The sequence below is a fragment of the Lepisosteus platostomus genome, chromosome 7 (genome assembly GCF_059453375.1).
Source record: "Lepisosteus platostomus isolate fLepPlt1 chromosome 7, fLepPlt1.hap1, whole genome shotgun sequence".
Taxonomy (NCBI): domain Eukaryota; kingdom Metazoa; phylum Chordata; class Actinopteri; order Semionotiformes; family Lepisosteidae; genus Lepisosteus; species Lepisosteus platostomus.
Window position 1 is genome coordinate 11,902,706 of NC_142617.1, and position 17,841 is coordinate 11,920,546.

At 37.3% G+C, this 17,841-nt stretch overlaps 1 protein-coding gene across 1 annotated transcript; it reads right to left on the reverse strand.

Moving 5' to 3' along the window:
- Positions 1-226: 226 nt before the first annotated feature.
- LOC148658186 (high-affinity choline transporter 1-like) lies at positions 227-8,045 on the reverse strand. Its single transcript, XM_088639259.1, has 9 exons — positions 7,817-8,045; positions 6,383-6,582; positions 6,108-6,221; positions 5,466-5,621; positions 4,758-4,906; positions 2,795-2,938; positions 2,365-2,518; positions 1,537-1,754; positions 227-1,435 (listed from the first exon to the last, which is right to left on the reverse strand). Exons 2-9 carry the CDS (start codon positions 6,564-6,566, stop codon positions 899-901), a joined length of 1,656 nt encoding a protein of 551 aa, XP_088495385.1. The 5' UTR covers positions 6,567-6,582; positions 7,817-8,045; the 3' UTR covers positions 227-898.
- Positions 8,046-17,841: the final 9,796 nt, after the last annotated feature.

Genomic DNA, 17,841 nt, shown 5'->3' on the forward strand with positions numbered 1-17,841 from the left:
AGAAAACATCTGTTTTATGTAGCCAGTTGTGTGGAAATTCATTATTCACACACAGAACAATAAAATGTGCTACATTTTCAGAAATACTTCTAGAAAACAAAAAGAACCTCATTAAGAAAGCAACACATCTCTTAAAACATAAGCAAAATGCTACACAGTACCTTGCATAGGCTAAAACCTATTTTCTGTTAATGGATTTGATCTGATTTGTTTTGTATAGAGTATTTCTAACCTTAGATATACTATGGAGGAACAAGTAATAGGTTTATTCCATGCTGAAAAGAGAAAAGAGAAAACAATGTTTTGGCTGTGAAGCCCTTGTACCCGAAGAAGGCTTCACAGCCAAAATGTTGTTTTCTCTCTTCTCTTTTCAGTATGGAATAAACCTACTACTTGTTCCTTTGCAAACTATGCATGCTGACGCAGCTACCCACCTTAGATACACTATATCACATAACCAGTTAATCTTTAAACTCTGTAGTTAAACCGACATACACTTACAATCAGTACCAGATGAGACGTTTTCTCATGAAGTTGGGAAATAGAAAACTGTAAAACCAAATTTTCTTTACTCTCACATATAGTATTCTGCTTAAAACATCTTGAGCCTACAAATTTCCTGCTGAGAGTAAATTATTTTATGGTAGACGATGGTGCAATGATACTGAATGAAGGTTGGAGAGAAATGAACTTCTAATGAACAGAGCCCCCTACTGGTTTCCTAATCTGGATTTGGAGTAATTAAAAACACAATCAAAATTCAGTTAATAGAAAAGGAATTTATGGATGCAAAAAGCAGAAAGACAGTGGAAAAAACTCAACATGATGACACTAGGAAGTATTAAAAACACCACAAATGAGTATTTTAACCAGTAGTATTTGTTACATTTTAAGTCTTCTAGGATTCCTTTTCAACAGGTGAGTCCTCATAAACTTCTAGTTTATCATCTAAACACGTTTCTTCATAGTGTGATCTTCTGAGAATTTTATCATTGTGCTTCTTGACTTGAAATACGTCCCACCTTTCTGGAAGAAGACCTCTGTTGAACAGAAATGATGCCAGGAAGGAGCCAAGCATGATGGTGATTAAAGAAAGCAGCATTGCCAGGGTTCTGAATGGAAAATATTGGACATAGACCCCGTCAATGAGTCTACAGTAAGGGAAATGAATCACTGGTGGGATGCCGAGTACGGGCTCCCCTCCTAATAACCTTAGCACTGCACCCACAACAAAGCCTGCAGCAGCACCATAACTATTAGTACTGGGGAAATACAGAACACAGATGAGCTGAGAGAAAAGCACAGTGTAAGTCACATCTCCACTTATCAGCCAGAATCCATAGACAGTGTCCACTGTGACGGCGAGGCCTGTTCCGCACACCCCAACGACGAGCACAGAAACTCTCACCACCCACACCACTTCGTTCTCAGAAGCCTGGAGGTATAACATTGAAACAGCAAAACAAATGAGTAAAATACTAATGTGTGACAACAATATAAACTGTCCTTATGTTTATCGCAGGTAACAAGGCTCACCGTTTTTCTCAAGATGTTCTTGTACATGTTTCGTGCGAACAGGGAGGCAGAAGACAGCATGGCAGAGTCCACTGAAGACATCACCGCTGCTGCGATGGCCCCGATACCAGCGATGGAGATGTAGGGTGGACAGAGGTGTTGCAGCGAGATGGGGAGAATCTTAGCAGCTTCACCTCTCTCAAATGGTGTGGGTAAGCCATAGCTCGTCTGGTTCCAGTCTGAAACAGAGCCGTAAAATGAGGCCAGAGGTAATTCTACAATGAGTTCTAACGTATCAAAAACATTGCTGCAGTACATTAAAACATAATACTAAAGACGAATGTTTATTCACAATACTGTAGTTCAACTGTATTGACTGTTCATTTAACTAGTACGGAAGGCTTGTACAGTATAATAGTGCTTATAACATCAGTGTTGATAGAGGAACAACGAAACATCCTGGAACATCAAAGGTGTAACATTAGTTTTAGTCATTAGTCATTAATACTCATGCTGAAATCATGACTTTCAAATGTACCTGGTTGCAAAGCAGTACTGTTTACAATGACAATATAAGATAAAGTAATTCAGGATTATAAATGGTTCCATTTGCTATTGATACAGTATACTTTCACTTTCACAGAATCTTTCACAAATTGTAAATTATTTCCTTACTTGAAATTGAATTGAAAAGAAACTGAATTGCTAGGCCTATTAAAAGATAAGAGCATTTGAGTAGCTCTCCGTTGACTTAAAGCAACCCAGCATTAAAATCTAAAGAAGGTGAAATCCCCCAAAAAAGGGACAAGGGAATGAATTGTTTTTTAAAAATGCAGGTGTGTAACACACCGGTTGACACTGCTGTGGCTCCAATAAGCACAGAGGGGACAGCCAAGATGAAAGAAAAGATGGCTGCAGCAAAGCATGTAACTTGGGCTTGGCAGGGAGATGCAGCAGACAGCACTCTCTGGTAGAACGCTTGATAGCAAACTCCTACTAGGGCCTGAAATTAATATGAAATAGTAAAAAGACAACAAAACAGGTCAGAATGCCAGCTACACTGTAGTGGAAACTGTTTACAAACTATAGCATAATACTTTGTCTGAAACAAGCAGTTTTACAACACACCATTGACAAATATTAATAAAGAAAATAATTAAAAGGGAGATATGAGGCCTTCTTTACAGGACATTAGTTAGATTTATAAGGTCAATGGCATTTATGACTAATATTGACATAGAGGCTTTGGTAGGTGAGTTTCTCATGGCATAAAACTTACAAAAATCAGAAGATCATCTATCCATTTGCCCGCATCACTCAGCTCTAGTTTCCCAATCCAGGGAGCTTGAAACAGTTCATGAACGGCTGTGAATCTGATATCTGTGGATGCTGGATTCTTCATTACAAATGGGATACAAAGCCCCTGTGATTAAAAGAGCACAAACCTTTGAAGGAATCAGCATCTTTAATTTATTTATGTATTTATTTTTGTTGATTTAATAATCATAGTGATATATTAGTCGTTTTTTTTGCTAGAAGTACTGTATGCTGCAGTGCATTTATTATCCCACAAAATTATTTTAAACATTCTTTTTTTTGTAAAAAGCAAAATACAAGTACTTTTTTTCTTAGTGTTGCACAGATACTGAATTAATAATGTACAAAGTCCATATTACATACTGTACATAAATGTTACTGTGGCACAGTGAGAAGCAGAGCTTATTTTGCTGAACTCTATGCATTCTGGAAAACAGCATGACTGTCAAGCCTTGTTCTTGTGTCTTACCTAGTTCATTTGGATTTTAGTAGTTAACCGTTTTGAGGATCTTATTCATCTGTTTCTTGATACAGATTGGCTCCACCAATGTTGCTACAGTATGCAGCTTCTTTCAGATTTCCACAATTCCATGTCTCAAAGCTAGCTACAGTAGATCTCTAACATACTCTTTATGCTTTGGTTATTTTCCTCACCTCTTCGCTTTCCTAACACAGCACCTTGCTCACAGTGTGTCACTAGAGACACAAGTCACTAGATGGTGCCAAGAAACCATGGTTTCCAAAATTACCCTGCATATCTACAACATCATCAGCTGCTGAAACAAGTAAACAGGGGCTGACAGCAGCCACAGTAAAGCCAGAATTGTCAGGATTTAGATTTTTTCTGGTCAAATTTATAACACAAAGTATTAAACCAAAAGTATTATAAGGTATTATAAAAAGTATTATAAGGTATTAAACTGTCTCAGTGGAAGTTTGAAATACAGAATCTCAATTCAATGGAATACACAGCCATTTTGCCTAAGAGTGTTGTAGGCTTGTGCAGTTGTTAGAGACACTTGCTTAGCTATGTAAACAATCAAAGTCACGTCACAACTTTTCAACTTTTCCTGTAGACTAGGTAGCTTTTAGACAATTTTATTGGATCTCAGAATCTACTAAAATGGTATGTCTGAAATAAAGGTAAAAGCACAAATTCAAACTACCGAACTGGTACTTTGATAAAATTACACTTGATGTTGCTTTTTGTAGCAAGAAACTACTTAATCTTTATTATGGATATCCCTTTGTGTCACTCTGGACTTGTGGTATTCATGGAGATCGACAGCAGTTTCTCTGTGGCTAGTAGAGCCTTGCAGCACTGGGTCCCTAGGTTCAATTCTGGACCTGGGGTGCTATCTGCATGGAGTTCAAATCTTCTCCCTGGTTCACATACTGTAGCTTTCCTCCCACAGTCCGAGGACATACAGGTTGGTTAAGTGGCTTCTGAAAGGAATTGGCCCTGTTGCTAGTGTGTGTGTGTGTGTGTGTGTGTGTGTGTGTGTGTGTGTGTGTGTGTGTGTGTGTGTGTGTGCCCTGCAATAAACTGGCATCCCTTTTGGCCATTATTTGCCAAGATGGGCTCTTGCTCTCCTGTGACCCTGAATGTGATGTAGCAGTTAGACAATGGGTGGATAGATGGATTAACGGAAGACTGTGGTACCATATAAAGGCTTCATTTCTGAATAAAAACACACAAAGACAATTTGATAGCCTGCCATTAAAGACAGAAACTCTGGGCTCCTCTTGTGAATTCTACATAACTTTGATCTATCATGCTCATTGTGTTGTTTGTAGAAATACTATAAATACGTAAAAGCAAAGTATTAAAGTATAATTTGCATTTGTTAAATAAAAGTGTCTTTGGACTAGAATTGCACCACATGCGTATAAAACATTATAAGAAAAAAATAGTGTTCACTTACCAGACTGATCAGCATGGTAGTTAGCTGAATTACATCTGTGTATGCTACCGAGTACAGGCCTCCCAACAGTGTATATACTATGGCCACTAAAGCCGAGATTACGATTGAGTGAATGGAAGATATGTCCAGTATAACACTCATTGTTCCTCCTGTAACAGATTATTAAAACAAAATGCTCATGACACACACAAGTACTGTAAACATCTCCTTCCTGGAGGCTGAAGAACTGGAAAACTTGTAAAGATGGAATGGATGTTGGCCCTCAGGTTTACATACATTTTTCATATGAAAAAATGTTCATTGTCATTGCTTCTCAGATAAAAAAGGCCGCCTCTGGCAAACAGCCTTCTGGGTATTCTGACTACACTATGTGCAAAACTGCATTGTTGAAGCCAAAGAAAAAAAAATGTCCTCATTATGTTAAGACTGTGACAATTATTTTGATTTCTCATTCTTGGAGAATAACAGCCCTTTTATAGGCTTTTTCATCTAACTGCTTTGAAATAATGCTCTTTAACAATTGTGTTGACGACTAGTGTCTTACATTGTTGAAAAGGAGAACGTAAGAGACAGCTGGATGGAAATCACACATGTTTTGATTCATAACTGTATTTTACATGTTATGAAGTGGTTTTAGTTGTATTTTTAATATTATATATAAAATAACACACTTTTTTGTTCATAAAGAGAAGTTGTGCTTTTACTTACCTAAAGCGCTTAGAATGCAAGCCACCCATAATATATCTCCAATGAAAGCAGGTATTAGAAGAAAACTTGTGAGTGTGTTTCCATATTTTTGTTGAAATGGATCCATCATTGTCACATACTGTTTGGATCTCATTGGCTTGGCAAAGAAAATCCCACCTAATTTGAAAAAAGTGGTGCTGAAATTTTTTATGGTGTTTAGCCATACAGGTAATGTGACAATCTCTTTCACTTTATCACCCATATTGCGTAAGGTATTTCTCTGAGAGTATACAGTAGTACAAGGTATCCAACCCTGGTCCTAAAGAGCCACTTACTTATAAGTAAGTCTTATAGATCACTGTTAAATCATCAATTTATGAAGACTTGGTATATATGTGAGTTTTGATCAATTTTGAAAATTAATTCAGTAAATGAATAGGTTCTGTTAAGTCAGGTTGTCCTTGAACAGTACAGGGTTTTAGTAGTTTCATATCAAATGACCTTTACATTAATTCGCCGAACAATTGCCTGCTTCAATACAATAAATGATTGACAGATTTAGGGTTTATAAAATGTGATCGATTGTGATCTCTAGGATAACTGATGGCCCTGATATAGAGCCATCAAGCAGCTGTCTTCTCCACTAATGGGACATTTACTCACCAACAACAAAGTTGATCAGATATGCCAGAGGTCCCACTGCCCAGATCAAGCCCTGTGTAGGAACATAAACTGCTTCTGCTGTCCCTATGATATAGCCTCCTCCAACCCACGTGGCTGAAAACATTAAAAAAACACTGCTGTTAATTGTTAAATCTTCATTCACTGAGGAAACATTTTGGGCCCTTGTAGGAGAAGAACAGAATCTTCCTCAAATTCTCCTACTTCGAATGTGTTCCAGTGTGTTACAGGCACATGAACACATCTGGGCATCTTACCAGTCATGGTAAAAATCCCAATGAAAACATTAATATTGCGACCTCCAACCATAGTGACTTCACTCCTATTCCCTATGCACTTCTTTTCTTCCTTTCTGGACTTTCTAGAAGCCCAAATTCCAGTAACAAGGATGACTATATAAAACACAATGACAGCTATCAGGCCAGGGATATTGACAGCCATCTTATCCTGCAGATTCCTGAGAAATGCACAAAAGAAAACAAAAAATATATAAACATCATAGTTTGTCATATCCTCAAGTAATGTGAAAAAAAAACTATACAGGTACTGTATATTTCATTCATAATATAACTACCTAATTTTCTTCCATTATGTCACCATGAGAGACAGGTGTTATAATTCATTTTTTGTAATAGTGGGGTGTTAGTTTCTTTCATATTTTTTTTCATTTATAAACCCTTGGATATCCGCTGTTAGAAGATCTAACAAGGTTTTGTTTAATCAACTTGATTTACCTAATTTGTGTATGTTTGGGCAAAGAAACAGTAATTCATGTATTACAGGTATGTTAATACACAACCTGTAATACATACCTGTACAGTATGTACAGGTATGTATTACAGGTTGTGCATGTTACATGCATTATAAATACAAAAATATAAATAGTATATCCATAATTATCTGTATAACTATAACCTACAGTTAAAGTATATAAGCAGCGTCTACTTTGGTAGCAAGTAAATACTAGACAAGTACTTGTAAGCAGCACCGTCAGGAGTAGCAATGTAGTTATTGACAGCACTCTTATACTGGTGCCAGACCATAATCTGAGATTTCGCAATGTAGTAGTATACAACAACTGCAAAGAGTTTAAGATCGTCAATCTCTCAAACAATCTCTAATAACAGATCTCATTCAATTTGAATTTTAATCCTGCAGTGTTTGCTACAGGTCTATGTCTGAGTATTTTCTCCAGCTGTTGAAGATTACAGTACGTCTGACTGCTACTTTTTCACCGAACAGCAATATACTGCACAGTGGTTTTCAGGCTTCAGTCAGAATGGATATTTAAAGTTCGCCGAGACTGAACGCAATGACCCCTACACCTGTGTTAAACTGAGTGATTAACGCTTGACGCATCCCGACAATAAAATACTGACAAAATAAAAATAGGTAACCACCTCCTATGACATTATCAATACTCGTTTTGCATTTCATGTTTGTTTCACATTTCTAAATTACTTTAAAAATAATCGCCCATGATTAGCAGTGCAAAGGTCCAGTCACGATCAGACCGATAACTGTTTTTAAATCGGAATATTAACACTTCAAACACTACTTTAAATCCAAATGATTAAATTTAAATATAGTATACTTAAAATGCATGTATATAAAGGTGCATTGGTCACTGCTAATCTTGCTGTATCTTAAATGAAAAAATCTTGAATTTAAAACGCTACAGTCAAACCTACCTTGTGGACGCGGGTTAGAATACAGTAGAGAAACAAACTCTTCAACCAAACACGTTTGGGAGGAGTCATTTAGAAACCATTCAAATTCGATTTATGAATAGTGTAACGAATATGCCCCTACGCATAACATGGATGTTGGCTACCCAGGCTGAGGAAGGTCTTCTTTAGCTCAGCCAGCAAGACCTCTCTTTAGCAATGGCAGAGACCCGGGGTCGCGCCCATGTTGATGGACGAATTAGTGCGGGAGAGGCGAGGGCACAAGCCCAAGAACCCGAATCCGTAACGGTTTCCTGTAAAATGCTTTGAGAAATTACTTTTAAAGGCACTATATAAAATCAAGTTTATTATCACATATCTGTTTCATGCCAAGGCTATCTAAAGACATTTATAGTGAATATTTCCTCTTATAAACATGAAATGGCATTGTGAGACAGTTGTTTGCAAAGCAGGCAGTAGAAATGTTCTCAGACTCAGTTTTGTTCTATTTTTTCCACACCCAAGCAGTCAAGGTACTTCACAAGCTGTCTTCCTTGTGGAAGATCTCCAGTAGAATCAGTGCCAGTCCGGTTGAAGGAGAAGAAGACAATGAAGACATTGCAGGTCTGGAGCTATTCCTTGGACTCCACCTCTTTTCCCCATCTTATCATGGATAGTTCTGTCTTTAGTGCCATGAGAAAGCTAGATTTCTACTGTTTATTACCAAAAAATATCAAATTTATTATGTTTTTCGATGGCATTTTAAAAACTATTTTCTTTGGTATTGTAATAGTTTTGGGTTCAGCAAGGACGGACTCAGTGACATAGACACTCGTGGAGTAAAGAAAACAGATATTTTATTGAACCTTGGTACAGCCAGCACAGTACTCCTGCACCCGCATGCCAGCGGAGAAAAAGACAGACTGAAAATGAGAGAGAACGAGCAAGCCCCAGAGAGAGACAAAAAAGCGAGCAACACACTGGGGTCTATTCGGGTAGCTACACAGGGATAGGGTGGCAATTGGATACAAGTATAACGTGTGGCAAACCATGGAACTATTTACAAGAATGCGGGCGATCTTGTCACACTGTACGCCCGTTTCGCAGTGGGTCAGCTGAGGTTTTCCTCATCCCCGCCCTGACCACTACTACTCCCGTCCTGCCCCTCGCCGTGTACCCCAGCCGGGCGCTCTTCGGCCACAGCGCCAGGCGGATGCGTTACAGTATAATAATTATGAAAAGCTAAAATATAAAATAGTCCTTCAAATACTTACATGTAACATGTAATACTTACCAGTAAAGTGTTCTAATATATACACATTGTTACATATGACCTGAAAGCTTCCCCGTGGACTACATATACTGTACATCACATAGAAGACAAATAGTCTGCAACTTAAAGTCAAACATTTAGTGTGAGATGAGAGATTTACTGCACAATGGTGAAAAGGTGAAAGTGTAAAATCAAATTTTCCTTAAATGTCCCAGTCTCTGCTTAGGACATCATCTTGCACTTACAAGTTTGCAGTGATATTGAATTATTTTACTCTAGAAGAATGTGCAATTAAATTAAATGAAGGTTGGGAAGAAAGCAACAAGAGAAAAAGATTTCTCGATGTTAATAAAGAACCATTAAAAACAGACAAAAATCTGTTCCTAAAAGACTAATTTCTGGATCCCAAAAACAGAAACGCAGTGAAAAGGACAAGTCATGATAGATACTAAGATGCACTGAAAACACAACAAATTTAAGTTTTCTACGTTTTTATTTCTTTTCAGTACATTTGTTTCCAAAAGATCCACATTCTTACGTGTAATAGGTATACGTACTGTATATGAAAAGTTTCAGAACCCTGCTCCATCAAACATTAACAAGAAACAAATTTGTATAACACATGAAAAAAAAATAGAATAGTAAGAATCTGCTAAAATTCCATTTTGATATTCTTAATGGGAGTGCTCCAAGAAACTGGACCAAACATCCTTCTATAACAAAAACCCTCAAGGGTTTTTTTTTAAAGAAAACATTGTCACTGCCAGATGCTATTAGCTGTTAATCAAAGAGCTGACAGAATCTCCTCCAATTTTCAGATAATTGACTCTTGTCTGAAATTCTATGATGGTTCTAGTTTTGGTTCAATTGACCCATTGTCATTGTTGCTTGTTGAATTTTTTCATACAGCATGTGTTGCCTCAGGCCAAGATTATAGTTCTGCAGCAACAACAGTGTTAGTGAAACCGGGTCAGACTAGGAACAACTGCCATTCCTGGTCGTACTGTTTAACCATATATTGTAATATTAATTATGTCTTTGTTTCATGTGAAACCTGAAAACTTTAACAGTGCTGTTACTTCAATTAATAGAACTAGAACACACAGCAATATGGAACTCTTGTTCTAACTAGACCATTATTTCACAGACCTTGACCATTAATTATAAAAAATGTAAGAAATATTTCCTCATACAACCACTGTTGGTAGATGTTTTCTGTGACAGGCAAGGGTGTTGGAAAGCTGTGTCTTCTGTTTTTTAATACCCAGGCTGTCAGTTACCTAGTTAGATCTAACTACCTAACTGCAAAAATGTAATATTTCATGAGAATCATATTTTCAGTAAAAAAGTGGATACGATCATTTAAAAATGTTTATAAACAAGAGGAGCCTGTTTAGCTCATTTAGCTAGTTATGTTTTTAAGATAAGATAAGATTTGTATTGTCCCCTGAGGGAAATTATCCTGTACATTTAAACAGAATGCAAAAAGAATAGATGAAAAGAAGAATATTGTACATTACACTATTACACAAACTAAGAAAAACATTGCACATCACTCTATTGCACTTGTACAGTATAACACATAACAGCATGTAACATTTATAACACATCACAAAACATATTGCACTCAAGTGGGTTGTAAGAGTCAAAATTGTGTTTATCCTTGACATTTGCGTTGACAGCTTTAATGGATAGTGGAATAAAGATTTTTTTTGTATCTGACTTACATTTGAGAACCCTAAAACATTTGCCAGATGGAAGAAGTTGATATTCAGATTTGAGGGAAGGATCTGATATAATTTTTCCTGCCTTTTTTGATTATGGATTTTTCAAAGATTGTCTGCAGGGAGGGGTGCTGTTTCACTCCCATGACCTTCAAAGCTGTCTGGATGAGGTGGGTAATTTGTGATTTATATTTAAAAAGATTACCAAACCACACTGAAATACCATATATGATAATGCTCTTGATTACAGCACGGTAAAAGAGTACCATTACTTCCTGTCGAACCCCAAACACTCTTAGTCTTAGCAGGAAATATAAGCACTGCTGAACTTTGGAGCAAACACTCTCAACAGTAGACCAGCACAGGTTACGGTCTGTGTACACCTGAGTACTTACTGTGTATGAATCAACCTGAATGATAAGTTCATTGTGGATTACTACCTGTGAGTGATCACCAGCTGCTAAGGGATCAAAAACTATTTCTTTTGTTTTTTTAGCATTCAAAATTAGGCTATTGTTGTCACACCATTGCAGAAACCTTTAGATTTCTGACATGTATACAGATGAGCTGCTATCTCTTTGCATTAAGTCAAGAACAGATGTATCATCTGAGAATATGAAAATGAAGTTGTTTTGACTACTGCTAGTACAATCATTTGTATAAAGTGTGAACACAGCTGGAGAGCTCACACAGCCCTGAGGGGCACCTGTGCTAATGGATCGCAACTCGGAAAGAGTTTTGATGACCCTGACATACTGTGTGCAATTTGTTAAAAATGAATGGAACCATCTTATAATGTTATGGTTAATGGACATTTGCTTCAACATGCTTATCAATAGATGGGGCAGCAGCTTATTAAATGCAGAGCTGAAGTCCACAAACAGCATTTAGTAACGAATTTCAATTCAACTTTATTGTCATTAAACTTACACAGGTGCATAGTATAATGAAAAGTGTTTCTCATTAGTCACTCAGGCGCATTATATAAATAGGACAGAAGATAAGACAATAGACAGTAACACAATAGCAATAACAGTAACATGTAATAACATAACATAAATAACATGTAATCAAGTGATCAAAACTGTGCAAAATTCCGCAAACAGAGAAAATATAACTGGACAAAAACAGTGCAAAAATAGTATGGTTTATTAATACATATTACATTTTATTACAACCGGTACAGTTTTACTGGGCTATCGAGGGGACAGTACAATTTCGGCTTACATGTGTGTGTAGTGGTGTAGGAGTACAGTCATTGTGGGTACAGGAAGACGTTAGGAGAGATCATAATATGGTGGGAGGGAGCCACCCTCACCAACTTGACAGCTCTGGGGAAGAAGCTAATTTGGAGTCTAGTTGTGTGCGAATGGAGTGAACGGAACCTTCTGCCAGATGGTAGGGGAACAAATTACTAAGATCTAAGAACTCAGTGGAAACACAGTGAAACACAAAACTTCAAGTTAGTAAAGTTAGCCGATTTTAAACTGAGAACAAGAGGCATTTTCTTTTACATAAAAGATTGTGTGACCAAGATGCTCAACTATGATGTGGCTTCTTTCAAGAAATGGCTGTGTTACTAATTGGCTCTTGTCCCCGTGAAATAAAAAAATCCCTTTAAAATCTGTGGGAATTGTCAGGGGATTTTTTACTGTGGTGAGACTGTCCCCCTCAACCACAGCTGAAGGCAGCACCCTCACATTTTTGGTATCAGATATTCAGTTCAATTAACTGTTTATCTCATTTGTAGTCTTCGAACAGTGCCTCACAAGAGAATTCACAATGAATAAATGAAAAATTGGTGTATTTTTTTCTGTAACACTTCCATTCCTCAGACATAATGCAGAAAATGGCCTTTTAGAACACTTGTATCTCTGTGATGAAAAATACACAGCATAATATTGGAAACATACTCTACAATATGCGTCTTAGTTTTAAATCTTAGTGTCATCTTATTTAATTAATAATAATTAGTGTTCAAGATGGAAAACAAATCAGAGGTATAGCAAAGTCATAGGAAGTCTCCGCTGCAGGAGATCTCCAGTGAAATCAGGCCAGTCCAGTTGGAGGAGTGAAGTCATTGCAGGTCTGGTGCAGTTCCTCCAACCAGCTTCCCTTTCCAGCTTGTCTGCAGGACCGTAAAAAAAGTTTCATCCCATCACTATATTTTTATATTAAGCCTGCTACCAACATATTTCTATTGTTTGATTATATAACATTTTCTAAAATCATTTTCAACATTTTAATAATTATGAAAAGCTCAAGGTTTCCATATCCAATAAGTTGTTCCAATATATATATACACATTGGATCTGAAACCTTTTCCATGGTCTGCATATACAGTACATCGTATAGATATACACAGTTTTCCATCACATTGGCCTTGTTTCAGCACAGCTGAAGATGTAGGACCAGAAAAGTACATGTTCATACAGTACAAATACATTTCTGCAAGAGTTAACAGTACCTTTTACCTGAAGAATGAAATAACGATCCAATAGATCATCTGTTACGCCGGGCCCGACCAGGTGTTGAAACGGGCTTGGCAAAAATTAGAGTCAATGAGCCAAGATATGCAGCAATCAAGATAATTTATTCGATGACAGCACTGAAGAGAACAAACAGAGCTGAGACTGAGGACACATCTGAGGCAGAAGCTACACAGGTGAAGCAAGCAGAGCAGAGGCCAAGGTCTGAGGTGATGAAGAGATGATTAGTAGCAATGATGACCAAGGATTAAGAAACACTTAGAAATACTTCTGAGAACCTGAAACTAAGACAAATTAAAAGCACAGTTAATGACTCAATGTCTGAGCCCTGAGGACTACTTCATTAGGGTTTAAATACTGTGGGAGGTTCCCCAATTGGCCTGATAGGTCCAGCCTGATCTCGTTGAGGATGGCCCCAAAGAGTCTCTAGCACGTGTGGAATGCGCATTGGTAATTGGTGGAGCTAATCCGGCGGTGTTGGAGCTTGTCGGGGCATAACATCATCAAGTTGTATGTTATTTAACTTGTTGTGTCTCCTGCTGTTCTGTTTAAGTTTTTGGAATTTCATTAATGTCTTCGTATTGAAGCATACATGCAAATAAGCATTTCATTGCACTTGTACATACGACAATGAACTGAACTGATCTGACTGATAATTATTAAGTTACAGTTTTGGAATGGATAATAAGGTAATGGAATCGATGTTTTAAAAATATCTTACTATGGTCACCAAGCAAGCCCTGGAGGATTTATAGGTCTCTTCAGACCAGCAGCACCTGAAGAGCTGGGCGATGTAGTTAAATTGGTCACGTTAAACAAACAATGAGCAGATTTAGGTCATTAAAAGTCGAGCTGGAAAGAAAACCTGCAGACACACCTACCTTGCAGGATCACAATTGCCCTGCTCTAGTTGCATTTTGTATTTCTTAGATACTCTAGCATGATGGAGATTTTCTATTTTACCTCTTCAAATGAGATTATAATTTATAGAGAGCTTCTCCATTATACAAAACAAAGGCTACAAACTCATATGGCTGCTAGGAGATTGAGCTAATTTCTTAAAGGAACCCAGGCCTCCGGCATAAATATGGTTGGGTACCTTCATCTAGACTTTATCTAATGTAGAGTCTCCTCTTGTTTTTACACATGTCCTCTTGGGTAATATTTTTCTGCCGAAAATACTCGGACTAGAACTTCACTTGGTATAGCTGATTAGCTATATTTCTAACATCTCTAACATTCTAACATTTCTGACATGTATACAGATGAACTGCTACCCCTTTGCATTAAGCCAAGAACAGCTGTATCATCTGAGAATTTGAAAATGAAGTTGCTTTGACTACTGCTAGTACAATCATTTGTATAAAGTGTGAACACAGCTGGAGAGCTCACACAGCCCTGCGAGGCACCTGTGCTAATGGATTGTGACTCAGAAAGAGTTTTGTTGACCCTGACATACTGTGTGCGGTTTGTTTAAAACGAATGGTACCATCTTATAAAGTTATGGTTAACAGACATTTGCTTCAACTTGCTTATCAATAGATGGGGCTGCAGCGTATTAAATGCAGAGCTGAAGTCCACTAACTGAGCATTTAGTAACGAATTACTAAGATCTAAGACTGCAAAGATATCATCCAGCTGTTTTTATGAAAGACATCAACTCAGTGGACCTCTCAAGAAACACAGTGAATCACAAAACTACAGGTTAGTAAAGTTAGTTAATTTTAAACTGAGAACAGGAGGCATTTTTTTTTACATAAAAGGTTGTGGGACCAAGATGCTCAACTATGATGTGGCTTCTTTCAAAAAAATGGCTGTGTGACTAATTGGCTCTTGTCCCTGTGAAATAAAAATAAAATCCCTTTAAAATCTGTGGGAATTGTCAGGGGAATTTTTACTGTGGTGAGACTGTCCCCCTCAACCACAGCTGAGGGCAGCACCCTCACATTTTTGGTATCAGATATTCAGTTCAATTAACTGTTCATCTCATTTGTCGTCTTCGAACAGTGCCTTGCAAGAGAATTCACAATGAATAAATGTAAAGTTGGTGTAGTTTTATCTGTACCACTTCTGTTCCTCGGACGTTATGCACAAAATGGCCTCTTAGAACACTTGTATCTCTGTGATGAAAAATACACAGCATAATAATGGAAACATACTCTACAGTATGTGTCTTAGTTTTAAATCTTAGTGTCATCTTGTTTAATTAATAATAATTAATGTTCAAGATGGAAAACAAATCAGAGGTATAGCAAAGTCATAGGAAGTCTCCGCTGCAGGAGATCTCCAGTGAAATCAGGCCAGTCCAGTTGGAGGAGTGAAGTCATTGCAGGTCTGGTGCAGTTCCTCCAACCAGCTTCCCTTTCCAGCTTCTGTCTGCAGGACCGTAAAAAAGTTTCATCCCATCACTATATTTTTATATTAAGCCTGCTACCAACATATTTCTGTGGTTTGATTACAGTATATAACATTTTCTTAAACCATTTTCTACATTTTAATTATTATGAAAAGCTTAAGGTTTCCATATCCAATAAATTGTTCCAATATATATACAAATGACCTGAAACCTTTTCCATTGTCTGCATATACATCGTATAGATGTACACTGTTTTCCATCACATTGGCCTTGTTTTAGCATAGCTGAAGACTTAGGACCAGAAAAGTACAGGTATTTGTGAAATGTACATGTTAATACAGTACAAAGACACATTTATGTAAGAGTTTACAATACCTCTTATCCGAAGAATTAAATAATGATCTGATAGATCATCAAGTTGTATGTTATTTAACTTGTTGTGTCTGCTGCTGTTCTGTGTTTATGTTTTCAGAATTTCATTAATGTCTTTGTATTGGAGCATACATGCAAATAAGCATTTCATTGCACTTGTACATATGACAATGAACTGAACTGATCTGATTCAGAATTATTTAGTTACAGTTTTGGAATGGATAATAAGGTAATGGAATCGATGTTTTAAAAATATCTTACTATGGTCACCAAGCAAGTCCTGGAGGATTTCTAGGTCTCTTCAGAACAGCAGCACCTGAAGAGCTGGGCGATGTAGTTAAATTGGTCATGTTAAACCAACAATGAGCAGATTTAGGTCATTAAAAGTCAAGCTGGAAAGAAAACCTGCAGACACACCTACCTTGCAGGATCACAATTGCCCTGCTCTAGTTGCATTTTGTATTTCTTAGATACTCTAGCATGATGGAGATTTTCTATTTTACCTCTTCAAATGAGATTATAATTTATAGAGAGCTTCTCCATTATACAAAACAAAGGCTACAAACTCATATGGCTGCTAGGTGATTCAGCCATTTCTCAAAGGAACCCAGGCTTCCAACATAAATAATATGGCTGGGTACCTTCATCTAGACTTTCTCTAATGTAGAGTCTCCTCCTCTTGTTTTTACACATGTCCTCTAGGGTAATATTTCTCTGCCGACAATACTCGGACTAGAACTTCACTTGGTATAGCCGATTAGCTATATTTCTAACATCCAATGAAAGAAATATGAACCTCATTGAAATGAAATGCAATACAGTCTGATGATTCAGAATGGCATAGGCCATCAATATTGCAGTTTTTAAATGATGCAGTTTAGACGTGTTACATGAACAATTCTGCTTATTTAGAAATGTTAGAATATTTTCTTCACACAATAGCAAACCCATTTTTTCTGTGTGTGGTGAATTGCAGAAACCTTCAGTAAACAAATCCTTTCTTTCATTCAAAAAGCAACACTGAATACACTGAGGGGGCCTTGTCGATAAGGAAAGGATATTTTTCTACACGTGAATTATCCTCAGCACTGCTTCAGGAGAGAGCAGTGACTGCTTGTGGAAAGCTACAGTGTCTTCTGGCATTCCTTCCAGCTAAGCTCTGAATGACTAAAGTGGAACAATCAGATTTTTAATGAGGATGAGCGAACAAACTTTCCAAATCTGTTACTTCATCTGTCAATTAAAAGACATTTCATAAAGTCTGCAGGACCTCTCCAGGAGCTGGGTTGCTGTACAGTCCTGCTCCAAAGCAAACATTGCCCCTGTTTTTCTGAAAGAAACTGTCACCCTTTGTAGGTGAACTGACCTTCTAGTAGGAGACAAGATATCAGTGAAAAACAGCCCTTGAGCCCATTTCTTGCTGGGATAGACTCTGGCACGTCATGACCCTGGATTGGAAGAAGCAGTTAGAAAATGGATGGATGGATTGTTCAATAAAGTAAACTTCACCTGGTAATTGTCATTAATAAATTATGGAAAGAAAAACAAATTGTTTTGATGTATTACAGCGGCTTTTGTGGCTGCATGGTTAGAAGAAACTTTGCAATATACTGTATGTAGTTTAATTTGGATCTTACGACATTATTATAAAATGGTTAATCTGAGAACAAGATAACTGTCCCTGTTAACAGCGATGTAATGTGTTATTTTTTAACTACTGCTGTGTGCTGAATTTACTGAAAGACCCCATGATCAATCATTCATTAAACCCTTTAAACTCATATTAATTTCCTACACGAATGTAAGAATTCTTCTGCCAGCTCTTCTTGCAGCAC

Coding starts and splice junctions, on each gene's coding strand:
- LOC148658186 (XM_088639259.1), bottom strand. CDS start 6,566: ATGGCTGTCAATATCCCTGGCCTGATAGCTGTCATTGTGTTTTATATA. Junction 2,519..2,794: donor TAGATGATCTTCTGATTTTT/GTAAGTTTTATG, acceptor TATTAATTTCAG/GCCCTAGTAGGAGTTTGCTA. Junction 1,436..1,536: donor AGAACATCTTGAGAAAAACG/GTGAGCCTTGTT, acceptor TTATACCTCCAG/GCTTCTGAGAACGAAGTGGT.